At 45.6% G+C, this 13,645-nt stretch overlaps 1 protein-coding gene across 1 annotated transcript; it reads right to left on the bottom strand.

The window, feature by feature from the left end:
* Positions 1-1,391: 1,391 nt before the first annotated feature.
* AICDA (activation induced cytidine deaminase) lies at positions 1,392-9,422 on the bottom strand. The gene is made up of 5 exons (XM_083823644.1): positions 9,091-9,422; positions 5,450-5,597; positions 4,693-4,963; positions 4,420-4,535; positions 1,392-4,119 (listed from the first exon to the last, which is right to left on the bottom strand). The coding sequence occupies exons 1-5, from the start codon at positions 9,096-9,098 to the stop codon at positions 4,066-4,068; spliced, it is 597 nt and encodes a 198-aa protein (XP_083679770.1). The 5' UTR covers positions 9,099-9,422; the 3' UTR covers positions 1,392-4,065.
* Between the last annotated feature and the right edge of the window lie 4,223 nt (positions 9,423-13,645).

A 13,645-nucleotide genomic window follows, 5' to 3' on the forward strand; every position in this document is an offset into this window, starting at 1 on the left:
CTTGCATTTGTAAGGGCCTGAAGCATGTCTTTGTATTGTTTAATGGAAATCTGTTTCTTATTATTGCAATGTGATGTCCAAGGACTCTGTGTGCTGACCCAGAGTAATGCTGTGTGCAGCTGTGGGTATGATGTAAATGTCCTGCTTTTAAATGGACATGTTCTAATTTTTTTTTTTTTTTTTTTAAGAGCCAGAGTACAGGAGCCATTTGCAGAAAGAAACAATATCCCTCGAGCCAACACCCTCCTACAATGTGCCACATACTCCCGTGCACCAGGAGATGGCAGCCATGCCCATATTTACACACTGTACAAATAACCATCCCATACCCTGTTTGTCCTCTTTCCTACATTACCAAAGACCAAGCCGGTATCTCTCTGCAGAGCTGGAGCTTTCACAGAGTGGGTGGTCTCTGCATCACAGCTGCTTGGGTGATAAAGCAAATGTCAGTTGCTGTAAGATTAGATGCATCCCAAGTGTCTGATTGCCAAAAGGTCCCTCAGGTGTCTGCATGAACGGAAACACAACCTCAATATTCAGTGAGTACGAAGGAGCTACCCCCAGCATGTGGGCAGCACCCTGTGCCTTGTGAAGAATGGAAAAAGCACCCAAAACTTTGCATACCCAGTCGTGGGGAGTTTTCTGAAGGGCAGCCCTGGTGAGAGCTCACATATCTGCCAGATTTGGTGTGAAATCTTTAGGATTCTGTCATTAATTTTACCTTTAGTTATTATGATGAGAGTAACAAGAATGCAGAGACGGACACGCTCATGAAATCATGGTTTGGGGCAGCAGTGTACAGTTACTCAGATGCAGCCTGTGACTTGTTCATCACTGCAAACCATGAGATGCTGGACCAACCAAGAACACAGTCCCTTACTCTGCATGTTGCCCACATTCTCCGAAAGAAAAATCCTCCTAGAAATCACAAACATGTCTCTTGTTTCCCACAACTCAGGCAATGGTGTCTGAGGTATAATCCCCACAATCCCCCTGAGGGTTTAGCTTTTTCCTGGGTGAATACCAATGAGGAAGAGACCTAGAATAGCACAGCCACTATCTCCATAAGGGATATGCTATAAACACAAGTGATACCCAACAGTGTATAAGCAGTAGTGAAATGTTCCCTATATACACAGTCAAAAGAGCAAGTAAAACATTCTTAGGCTGAAAAAAGTAATGTTACATTAACGTCATCCTCCAGGGAGTTATTCTTGGCAGACACACCTAATTCATTTGAGGTTGAATTAACTTATAATGCTAGTTCAAGGAATATTTTTTTAGCAAGTAATATGAATTAGTATATAAAAACAGAAAAAATGCAGTTCAATATATGTATATATGTATTGCAGGAGAGCTAAGTTCCTATAAATAAACTACATGGATTAGCTAAACTGTCTATTCCTTATTTAATCTGCCTTAGGTTCAGAAGAATCAGTTTGGGATGCAGTACATGTTTCTTTGCATTTACTCATTGCATTTATCCTCTTGTTGTGTAATGTCACTAATTTCCTTACTTCAATGTCAAAAATTATAGAATATATTTTCCGTCATTTTTTTTTGACAGAATTTAAACAAAAACAGCGTCTCAGTTGCTCCTTTAGAAAATGCTACTTTTTCTAGTACCTCTGCAACAATTTCATTCAAAAGGACAACGGTATTGTATGGGCCAATAACAGAAGCTGGAACACAGAAATCCTTTTCCCACTTCTGCTCCTCCTCTTGGTTTGTAATGTATGTTGATTCAGTACTTCTGTGTCCAGTTTGGTCAACTAGGAGTCAAGGATGTGGAGGATCAATGGATGAAGTATCTTGAATAACCTTAGCATTTACATCACTGATATTTGGTAGTATTTCCAAAGCACCTATTGCCTGAACTCTTTGTGACCTTGATTGCTGGTTGACACTGTCAACAGCTTCAAAATTACAAGTGAAAAGGATAAACAGTCTAATAGGATAGTGCCAGTTTCTCTCTGCAGAAATCATGAGGGATAAATTACTTGTGAATTCTTTGTGTTGATTTCTACTTGCCACACCCATGTGGTACCAAAATAATGACAAAAACAAATGCTCTTTTGTAAAACCTTTACTTATATAAATAATATGCACCATATCAGACAAATATACAACACGATGTTTGCAAATTAATGCTTTGCAAAGAGCTCTCACTGCTATTCCTGGTCCAAATTCCTCAAGCTGAGAGTGCCTCAGGAGCCTGAAGTTTTACGAAGTTTGTGCTGCACTGAGCTCTGGCCTCTCAGAGCAAGAGGCACTGTGGGTGAAGAGCTGTGCACTGCCTTCCTGCTGGCCTGTCACCAGAGGAGGCACTGGGAAGGGTGACAGGGGAACCTGAAGTCATACCAAGGAAGAGGAACAGGGCGGAACAGAGAACTCACAGCCATAATGAAGGAAATGGCAGAGCACCTCCAGAGCATGGGACCACACTGTTAGCCCTAATAAAGCTTGAAGAGGTTGGACTGCAGAGGACGATCCATCTGCAATTTAGGTAGTGGGAAGGTTGGAGATGAGTTGCTGTGTACTATGAACCAACATCTTCAGCTTAGTAAGGATTATGTCTCCAGCACCAGGTGCTAATGGGGTCCCATTACAGAAACACAGTGATTGTCAGACAGGAGAATGGATTGATTTTGCCCCCTAAAAAAGGTTTCTACAGGCTGTATAGCTTTGCTCATAACCATTGTTTTTTTTTTTTTTCTGGTCAGCTCTCAGTCCTATCACCAACTAGCCATATATAGCTGTATTATGGGCAATAAAAGGCCAGTAAAGACAGAGGACTGTAGGAGTGTTAAGGTGCCTCCAGCGGAGGACAGTTGGCTGGGGAGGGAGCATAGTGCAGGTCTGATCTAGGAAGAACTGCTCAGTGGATGGAAAGAATTCCAGTAGCGAGACCTGTGGTGCTCCTCCCTGCAGCATGTCAAGAAACAGATAGTGCCTGATGTAGACACCAGTACACCATCCAAAATGCCACAGTCTCATCCTACAAGAATGAGAAATTAAGTCTGAGGGACTATGCAACGTGGAAATGAAGTTTGCTTTCTGGTAGATATATGATGGAAAAACACTGCTGTGGTGAAGTGCCTTGGAGGCTCCTTTCCTGGCTGCGTGAGAGGTCCACACACTGGTCAGTCCTGGCACAGAGCTGTCATGGCTCCCAATGTAGTTAACAGGCATTGAGTGGACTTATGATTTCTGCATGGGATATATCTTGCTGGGCATCCAGAATTGTAGCTCACACTTGAAAATTTTGGCTAGCAAATCTTTTGCTTTCATTTTAAGTTTGTATTGTCTAGTTTCAATGTGTCATAGGGCACAAAACCTGGATCCACAGTTACTGAAGCTCCCTCCTTTCTGGACAGGAGGCATTACAAGGCCCAGGTCTGCACACAATCTACTCATAAGATCTGCTGGCTTCAAGCAAGGTTTTCAAGCTCAGCTGCCTGAGCTGTCCAGGACTTGGTTCAATACCCTCAGTGGAGCTTTCCAATAACTGGCCAATTTGGCTGTTCGGGTGTAGGCTATACCACTTAAATGCTGATGGTTTTCACATTCCTCTCCACATCCAGAAGGATAAATAAACCACTTCACAAGGGAGGACATATACAGAGCAGCTCAGTGTAGTGCACCTCTAAGAGTAAAAGACATGCTCCCCAAAGCCCTGGTGACTTTTGCAGATCAGTGTGATGCCAGTGAACACAGCCACACAAAGAGCTTTGCAGCCAAACCCAAAACTCAATATAGTGGGCCACCTGAATTAGCTCTAAAGGGACCAAGGAAGGGCAAATAACTCCCTGGCAATGTCACTGCAGTCCTGGATATTCCCAGTTAGCAATGGATGAGGTGTGAATCTCAGGGAATGTGTCTTCAGAAGATCAGCCTAATTTTCCTTTGAAATGAAAAAGTAAGGATAGTCTTATCTCTGGACACAGGGCTGGAAGGAAGAGAGACGGAAAGAGGGAAGAAGAGAAAGACATGTTGTGAAGGAAGAGTTGAAAAATCAAAGATCGAGTGTTTGTTGTAGTCTTCTGATTGCTGATGACTTTCGCTTCAAAGTCCCAGAGTTTTAAAGGCATCTCGTAAATCATCTACTTCATACAGTGGCTGTAGAACAAAATATAAGTGATAGATCAGTTATTAAGTGAGCAGAAGACCATAAAAATGGGGAAGGAGAAAAGAATGGCATGAGATGGGGTGAGAGGTGGAAGAAGGGAAGAAGGGATGAGAGGGGATATGAAGGAAGATGGGAGAAGGAGGTATGAGGGACATGAAAAGTGAAGACACTGGAAAGAACGAAATGACAAATGGCACAGCTGGACAGCAAGAGCAGAGCAGGACCATAGCAAGGAAGAGAGGAAGAAACTGAGGGGAAGAGACACTGGAAGGAGAAGAATTGGTCCTCACCAGGAGGATCCGTCGGAGTTTCCTGGACAGATGGACAGAGTTTTCATGCAGTCCTTCCCAGGCTTTGAAGGTCTTTTCCCTGTTCTCCACAAATGTGTTCCAGCAGTAGAAGTAATCTGTACAAGGCACAGGGGAGTTAGAGTGCTCAAGACTGCCCCAGAGAAGACACTGACCTTTCCTAGGTTCAGTAAATCATCATATCCTGTGATCATCTTCCCTTCTCCCTAATCCTCCATAGCTTTCAGTCGTCTTCTTTCACCCTGCCCACCTTACCTTTGAAGGTCATGATGGCGATTTGGGCCCCAGCCCGATGCAGGCGCCGTAGCCCCTCGGGCTCTGCCTTGCGGTCCTCACAGAAGTAGAGGCGGGCAGTGAAGATGCGCAGGGTCAGGTTGGGGTAGGCGCGCAGGAAGTCAGCCACGTGTCGGGCGCAGTCATAACAGGGGCTCCAGGAGGTGAACCAGGTGATGCGGTAGCAGCGGCCTGGGTCCAGGTCCCAGGCTGAGATGTAGCGTAGGAAGAGAACCTCCACGTGGCAGCCCATCTTAGGGAAAGAGGGAGAGGGGCAAAGCGTGAGGCAGGGGTGAAGAAGGCTGCAAGAGGGGCAAGGAAGAAGGTGTGAGCTGAGTGGGATGTGAGGGGAGGATGGACAAGGTGGGGGACGGGCCTTATGGTCAGCGCGCAGAGGAAGAGGGCACAGTGGTACCGGAGTGGAAGGCTGGCTAGAAAAATGCAGGGACTCGCTACAAGAGGCTCCTGTGGGAGCTAGGAAGGAAAACTGAGGTACTGATAAAGCAGCAGGGACTACAGATGTCTTGCTAGCAGTACAGTCTGAGCTAGTACGAGTTACAGATTTACCTGGAGGCTGCATCCCCCAAATGTTATGTACCGGTGCAGTGCCTATTCTTGTGGACACGTGTCAGATCAGGTGCTGCCTCTTGCAGCCCTTCTTTCCCTGTTGCCCTAGGCAAATGAGCTGCATGTACCTCAGCATGGATATAAGAGTAGGATGCCAAGGTGTTCCCTGTACCTTGTTACGCAGGTACCCAAAGTCCAGGGAGCATGATGTGGCACTGTCACGGCGCTTCACGACATAACAGAGGTAGGTTTCACGACGGCCCTTGGCCCAGCGCAGGTTCTTGAAGTTGTAGAGGAAAAGTTTCCTCTTCATCAGAAGACTGTAGGAGAAGACAAGAGACGATTTACATTAGCCCCACGTTGCAGCCAGCAATTGGCCATGTCTATGTCAGGCGCTCAGCAACAAAAATATCCCCATGAAGTCCAGGCCCTTCGGTGAGAGAAAAACACCAGTAATTTGCATGCAATATGTTAGGGAAAGGGTGCAGACGTGACTGTGGGGATGAAGCAGGTGACCTAGCGAGTGGAAACAGTAAGTGAATTAGTAATGATTAGTCAAACAGCAACCATGGCTAAGTGCAGTGTGAAAGTATCTGCAAATATCCAAAAGATGGACACCAATGAGAACAAAGGATGAAAGTGCCTGAGAAGAGTTGATCTCGGAAGATGGGAGGGTCTGGAATTCAGTCATCAAGATATATTCTTTCTGCTGTTGAAACCCTGAAAACCATTGGGTCAAAGGAAGGATCAAATTGAAGCCTCTTTAGAGAATACTGGGCAGAGTTTCTTCCCAGCATTGCCCAAAGGAAGAACATGTCTGAAAGTGTTCAGGGCTAGAGATTAGAAACTAAGATAGGGTGACATATCCTAGCTGACAGAAATAAACAGTAGGGTAGGTATGCTGACACACCTCCAGAGGCAAGTACCATTCCCATGTTAGGCAAGCACAGAGATTGGCAAAGGATGGTTCCCATGCTAGAGCTCCTGTTGGGTAAAGGTAACAGGAGCATGGGGAGGGTAAAATAGTCATGAACATTGACAAAAAGCCTTACTGCCAAGTGAAGGTACATAGGCAGATGAGAACAGCTGTGTTCACTGAGGTAAGATATTCACCTCCCCCACAGCAATGTAAAACAGAAGTGAACGGGTTAAAAATAATCACATCCTTTGTCATCTTTTCCCTCTGGTAGGGTGGTGTTCAGCAGGGAGATAGGGGCAGTGTAAGTGATACAGAGCTGAGTTTTCTGGAGGTCTCCAGTGAGGCGTGGAAAAGGGGAATTTAGGTTTGCTAGGAATTTCCTGGTTTATATCTGAGAGTCTCAGCAAGGAAAAATTCTTATACAAACATCCTTCATTTATTTCCCATTGTCACCACAAAACCTGAGCACAACAGAGTGGTTAACTTCCAGATAAAGGCGCCATCCTCTCTGCTCCTCCAGAGGTTTGTCTCCATTGTGCACCCTCACACATGGTCATTGCACCGTAGGTGCCAGTTCACAGTCACAGCCACCCTTTTACATTTTGTTACTTTGTGCACGTGTTTTGCTGTCATTTAGCCCTCCCCAGTGCACCTCTAACACTCCCAGCTGAGACACTGCATTGCCAGAGAGTCACTTTCTTCCCTCAAAGCATTCTTGCTGCCTGATTGTCCTGCAGATAGGCAAGCCACTCACTTGCACACATCCTCTTTCCTGCCATGTGGCCCTCAGCTTGCAGTGCAAAGTTACCTGTCTTGCTCACATAGACAAGAGCACAAACACACACATTTATTTATGCCATTCTTTATACGCACAAGTTCCTAGAGGAGTAGGTCATTTGTGAGCTGTGGCACGTCTCCTGCTGGAAGAAAGTCCATACAGAACACAAGGCCCTGCAGAGTCCTGTGCACACTCAAAGTGCAAAGCATCCCTACTGAGCAGGTTATTCAGCAAATCAATAGCCCCAGGCAGTTCTTGGAGGTCTGCCCTGTAAGCACTGCCCCAGGCTTGCTCTGCTGGGCTTGCAAGTTGTCAGGAGTAGAGTACATACTGATCCTGCTGAACTTCATCACACCTTTCTCTGACAGTTCACACTGCGTGTGTGTTTCCCCTGCCCATTTTTCTCTCTTGCACTGTATGTTCTCCATCATACTTTTTTTTATTTTTTTCACACTGGTATCTCTCACACTTAGCGCAGCCTCATTTCCTACCACCTCATATTCATCTTGCTTCCCTGTCTGTGTGCAGTTATGAACATATGTGTATATTTTCTAACACAAGCACACCCACCACCACCACACATCCCATTCATCCACTCACAAAACTATTGCCCAGTGGTTTGTCTCAGGCTTCTCCCTTTTAGATGGGTGTTATCAGACAGATGTGGGGGAGACTCTCCCTCCCTGTAGAAGTGTTGGAGATCAGACATCCCTTCTTTTGTGACAGATCCTCAGGTGGTTCAGATAGGATAGCCCAGACAATCACACGTGTATGATAGGCCAGAGGGTTGCAAAGCTCTTAGCTGGGGTACGTATGGCACAACAGCAGAAAATAGAGCAGAGGAATGGTGAAAAATGCAATCACTTGTAGAAGAACCACACAAGCCAAGTGAAAAACAATTAAAATTATGGTGATATTTCATCAAAATCTGCATGGAAAAATGCTTTTCAACACAACCAAAAGTTTAGGGAAAACAGGCTTTCCATTTTATCTTTTTTCTTTTTTTAATTTTGCACAAAAGTATTTGCTTTCAAAATATTTCTGATTTTCCTTCCCATTGTCCTTTTCCTCACATCTTTCAATTTTTCTCAATTCAGTGGTTTCGAATGTGGTTGCAAAGAACAATGAAGAATGCGAAATGACCACCAAAAAAAGGAAAATATAGTAATGATCACGTGGGTTATTTTTCAGTGTCAGGACAAAGTAAAGACAGTGCAAGAAAATTTTGAGTCACAGAAGCCATATGTGCAACTAAAAATGTTCATTAACATCAGTTCCTGTTTTCCCTTCTCTCTGGAACTGACCATCCCCAGGGATTTTCACCATGAAGGATTTCAGAACACGACTGGTAGGAGAAGTATGAATGAACAAGTGTTACAGGGAGCAACTGAGCAGATCTGCAGCTAGGCACAAAGGGCTGGTTACATGTGAAATTTCTATAGCTGTTGCATAGTTCAAAGGAAAGCAGCAAAGACACAGGAGCTGTGATTATACTCAGGCACTGAAGAATTTGACTGAGCAGAGACCTTCCTTTCAAATAAAGATTCATGAATCCAGTCCTGAAATCAGAGTGAAGGCCCCTGAGAGTGTGAATGATATGCAACAGTGGAGAGTGATTTTAGTGGTAATTAGCTTGCAGCATAATTGAAGTGCAAGTAGAGGAATCCAATGCTGGAACAGTCTGTGCCTAGGAGCACAAGGGTGATAGCAGCAGAAACATAATAAGGCAGAAATCTGATGTAAGATAGAGAACAGGTGTAAAGAGAGAAGAGTAGGCAGAGATCGAGATGCTTATGCAGATAGCATCTGAATGTTCATCTTTCTTTTTTGTTGTTTGTTTTTTTTTGTTTGTTTCTAGAAAAGAGAATGAAAAGGAACAGACAATAGTCACGAGAAAGAGAAATGACAGAAAGGGAAAATAATAGAGGGTGGTAGACAGTCATAGAGAGAAAGAGTGGTGGGGACAGAGAGATGCAAGGACAGGATGGGAAGTTAGATCGCTGAGTCAGACAGAGAAAGGGAAAGGGACAGTAAGCACCAAATGGACAGCAGGTTAATTCTAAGAGAAAGACCCTGATTTCTTCTGTCAGCAAGAAACGGAAGGCACTCATTTTACCTGTCCATGACTGTCAGGTTCTCTCTCAGGTGATGGGGTTGTCTCACAGGCTCCGTCTGCACAGTCCTCTGACTCGGTGCACAGAAATGTGGACTGCCCTGTATGACCCCTCCTCATTCACCACTATCTACCCCCTGCCAGATTTCGGTGGGGTGTGGTGAGGGGAGGAGTTAGAAAGGTCTCTGGAACTGCAGGAGCCAAAGAGCAAAGGGTTAAAGTGTGAAGGGGCACCAGTTCTGAAAGATGCTCTGCACTCATTGGCCACCTCCCCTCATTGCACTTGCCATTGGGTCCTCCCAGCCTGCAAAATTATGCTGAATTAATATCAATAACATAACAAGGCAGGAAGCATTGTCTAGTGGTTAGAGGGGGGCCTGGGAGCTGTGTACCACTAACGTGAATGTGGGCAAAAACCACACTATCCCTCTGGGCCTTTGCTCATGCAGCTGTGCCGTGAAGATGATGACGCTGGTCTACACCAGTGCCACGGCCACCCTGCGTGCTGCCTGCTGCGTGTCCAGGGGGAAGGAGCTCAGGGAACACGAAACTGTTGGTGCGCTCCCTGCCATCTCCTCCATTCCCTCTGGCAAGTCCTAGCAGCTGCTTGGCAGCACGTGGCGGCACCAAAGCTGAGGGTGAGGGGGACCTAGCTCGTGGGACAGGCATGGGTGTAGTGAGCAGAAACGGAGCGTGTGGCCCTAGTGTAATGCTTGAATGCCACAGGTGCTGGGCTGTGTCAGCACGAAAGGAGCAGGCATAACCCCCAAGTCACAAAGCTGTATGCAAAAGACCCGTGGAGCATGACTCAGGCCCCGATCCTACTGATCACAGCTGGAACTGCTGCTGCAAGCAGCAGGCTGTGGGGTCAGATGCCAGAACCCTGCGCTGGGTATCTCGTGGCAGAGGTGCCTGCACTCAGCAGGCTCAGGGCTAGGTGCGGTCAAGCCCTCAGGACATATACCCTCTTTGCTCCACCAGCGGAGCTCTCTGCCTCCTAGGTTCTGCTCCACCGCCGCCCCCCAGCAGCTGCCAGGGTGCCCATCCCTTCTGCAGGGCTGAAGGACAGCCAGGGAGCAACTTCAGCCAGGGAAGGTCGCTGAGGAGGTGGTGGTGGTGGTGGTGGGGCTATTGCACTCAATTTCTTCCCCATGTAGGGCATGGCTGAGAGTGCTACAGCCCTTTTGTTTACCTCATGCTAGGGTAGTTCTTCGTTTTTTCTTTGCTTGATTTACTTATTAATTTTACTGGCTTTCAGCACGCTAGGACTGTGTGAAACCAGTATATGCAAAAACGTGAAAAGGAGAGACGAGTTGCCAGACCAGAGCAGACTACTCTATGTCCCAGCACTTTGAGAGTACTTTGTCTTTCAGTGCGGCCAGCAATGCTTACTTCAGGAAAAGGAAAACTCTTGGGAGGTACAGGGCTGGACTGTCCTACTCCTTGGGGAGGTGTCTTCCTGACTCCACAGGAGTAGGGCACATGCTCAACAGACACATTTTGGCAGCTGCATCGGTCTCAAGAGTAGTGGCAATTATCCTCTTTGAGGATCTGGCTCCTAAGGCTTTACCAAAGCCAGAACAGCCTGCATCCCTTGCAAATCCCCATCCTACGTAACAGACTCAAAGGAGACACTCCAGCTAATAAAACAGTTGCCCCCTTTCAGCCTTTACCCTAGCAGTACCTTGTGAAAAATCTCCCAGGTCAGTCCCAGAGTCATTTTGTCATGTTTTCATATTATTCTTTTCCTTTCAATAATGCAAAGGGGATGTTTGTTACACAGGACATCTAAAAAAAAAAAAAAAAAGAAGGAGGTAAGAAAACAACACACCCCATGAAATGCACTCCTTAAGATCACAACTGCTTATGTTTCATCAGATAAGTTAAGGTAGCTTCGGCTTTATTTTGTTCTAGTTCCTAATTTTCACAACCAAACATTTATAGAAAATTTTACCATTTTTTTTTCTCATTTAAAGGAGCTGAAAAATGTCTTCATGCCCAGCCTGCTTGTCCCCATAAACCCATTTGTGGGTAATGATTTTCTCAAAGGTTTAACATGCCAATTGTCATGAAATGTTTAAATAGATCCTTTCTCAGGTTCTGTCTGTAAGTGGAATTAATTCTTCAAGGTTTAAAACATCAGCGCTCTTCCTTAAATATTGATGCTCTGCCCAGAGATAAGAAAGAAAAAATGTATGAACGAATAGATGAGTTATTTTTATGTCGCTCTTTGGCAAGGGCTAGCAAGTCAAAACAATGATGCAGACTAACACCCTTATTTTTGAACAGCAGCCTCCCTCTCACTGGCAGTGTGAATGTCCAAAGGCAGTAGTAGCAATTCCCTGCTTCTACCTCTAATTCCCAGAGCAGAAACATGTTGGTGTCAAAGCCAGCAGGTGGATGTATTTTCAGGGTCTCGTAGCAAGTCTAGGGTGATATCTTGAGAGGGACCCTCAGCTCCTATGGAGTGGCAGGAGCTGCAGCTTTTCTTTCTCACTAGCAGAGGTCACCTCCGATCTTCTGATCTGGTAAAAAAAAAAAAAAAATTTAGCGAAACATTGCTGATCCCTGATCTAGGTGCTAGTCACTGGCTGTAAATTGACAAATTTAACATATGGTGGGACTATTTGGAATGGAAGTTTATACGCATGAAAAGAGATTCTGGCCACCTCTGGCCACTCTGGATTTCCTTCCTTGCTGTTCAAAGCAAAGTTATTTGGAGAAGGAACTCGGTTTGGGACAGAGAAACAGTTTGCAGAATATGACTCCGTCCGTGTTTCTGATTAAAGCTCAGGTCAGTTAAATAAGGCCAATGGGGAAGGCTAGGAAAGGTCTCTGTATTGGTGTGTTTGGAGTATTATTTAGAAAAAGACACTACTCCAGCTTATCAGGATTCGAGAAGGATGCCCCAGCATCCCTTTAACTTTCTTGTACTCAGGGGTTTATTCTTTGTCTTAAAAGGAGAACAATGTAGAAATGGTTAGCAGACTGAAGAGCACTGTAGGGGCAGAGGAGGAATATCACCATCACTGTTACTAAAGTTTCAGAAAGCAAAAAGCTAAGAAATCAGAAAGCAAAGAGCTAAGAAATCAGAGAGCAAAAATGTGGTGAATAATTAAAAGCAATTACCTAGCCCAAAAGCAGAAGAGGAGTTGCTTGTTTAGTCAACAGGAAGTTGTGTGCTGTTGTGTATCGATATAAATACATATTTATTTTTTCCATTCACCCCTTGCTCAGAAATCACATTTTGAAACGACCGCCAACATCACCAGTTGGTTAGATCTTATACCGAGCACAAGAAATGCAGCCACCTGCTTCCCCTCGCCTCAAGCGAAAACCTCAACCAGAAAAACTTTCTCTGCTCAACAAGTGCTGGTGCACCGTGGACTCAAACTTGCACAGACACCTCGAGCAGGGCAAGAGTAGTTCCTTGTAGTCAGACATTGGCAACTAAAGACACTGATACTGTAAGTGCATTACATTGCATTCTGTGTTCATTCCACTGACTCATCACCCAGTTGTAAAAGACAGACCCAATACAGAGGTCGTCCACTTCTTCAGGCAGTTCTGCCAGGCAAAAAACTCCCATTGCTCCCATCCTAGGTGAAAAACAAAACAGCACGAGATGCGGAGGCAGCTTGCTCCATGGGGCAAAAATCCTTGTTCCTAGACCTGCCAACTCTTCTTGCAATGCATCTGGTGCTGTGCCTGGGGAGAAGGTTTCAACAGTGGCGAGGCAAAGCGCTGCCTTTTGTGGTGTGGAATATACAGCACCACAGAGATATACGAAAGCTCTGAGGATGTGTGTCCAAGTCCACTTGGGGTGGACATGGCCAAGAGGTGTGTGTGTCTGTACGTGCGTGCTGGGAAGCTGCAAGTGCAAATCTAAAGCACTATGGATTAGTGCCTCTGAGGGGGCAGCTATGTTAGACGAGAGCAGGGATCCAAGGTGATGAGAAGGAAATGGGTGGGAGAGAAGGCAAGAATGAAGGGTGTGTGGGAATACCACTGGGAGGGTGGTTTTATGAAACCTTCATCCCCACCTTGTGCACTACTGCACGCTGCAGGATTCTAGATGATGCCGCTGATGCAGAACTGAGGGCATCTGGTTGCTGTGTGTGTGCACTAAAATCACACTTTATTATGCATTTTACTAGTAATTTGGCTTTCCAGGCTCATACTGCAAAACCTTTACCTGGAGGCTTGACTCACAGTTTATTTCTGTTCCACTGTCAAGTTTGTTTTGGTGTTGGGGGATGAGGCAAATTAGGGTGAAACTACTGAATTGAGTACACATCTTTCAACCGCAGTCCTGTATGTGCCTCTCATTCCTGCCCTGTAGCTCTCTACTAGCCCAGCCTGGGTTCCTTGTAGGACCTAATGAACCCTAATCCTGCTTTTGTGACCCCACATATTTTTTCTGACCAGTGTTAATTCCCCCACCACATCACTTGGCAGCAACGGCTCCATCTGTTGCAACCAGTGCCTGACCCCTGCTGGGACCACCACTTGAAGGAGGAAAGGGTCTGGGTTGGTTTAAGGAGTTTGGAAACTAGTG

This window comes from Anser anser, assembly GCF_964211835.1.
Source record: "Anser anser genome assembly, chromosome: 1".
Classification (NCBI taxonomy): domain Eukaryota; kingdom Metazoa; phylum Chordata; class Aves; order Anseriformes; family Anatidae; genus Anser; species Anser anser.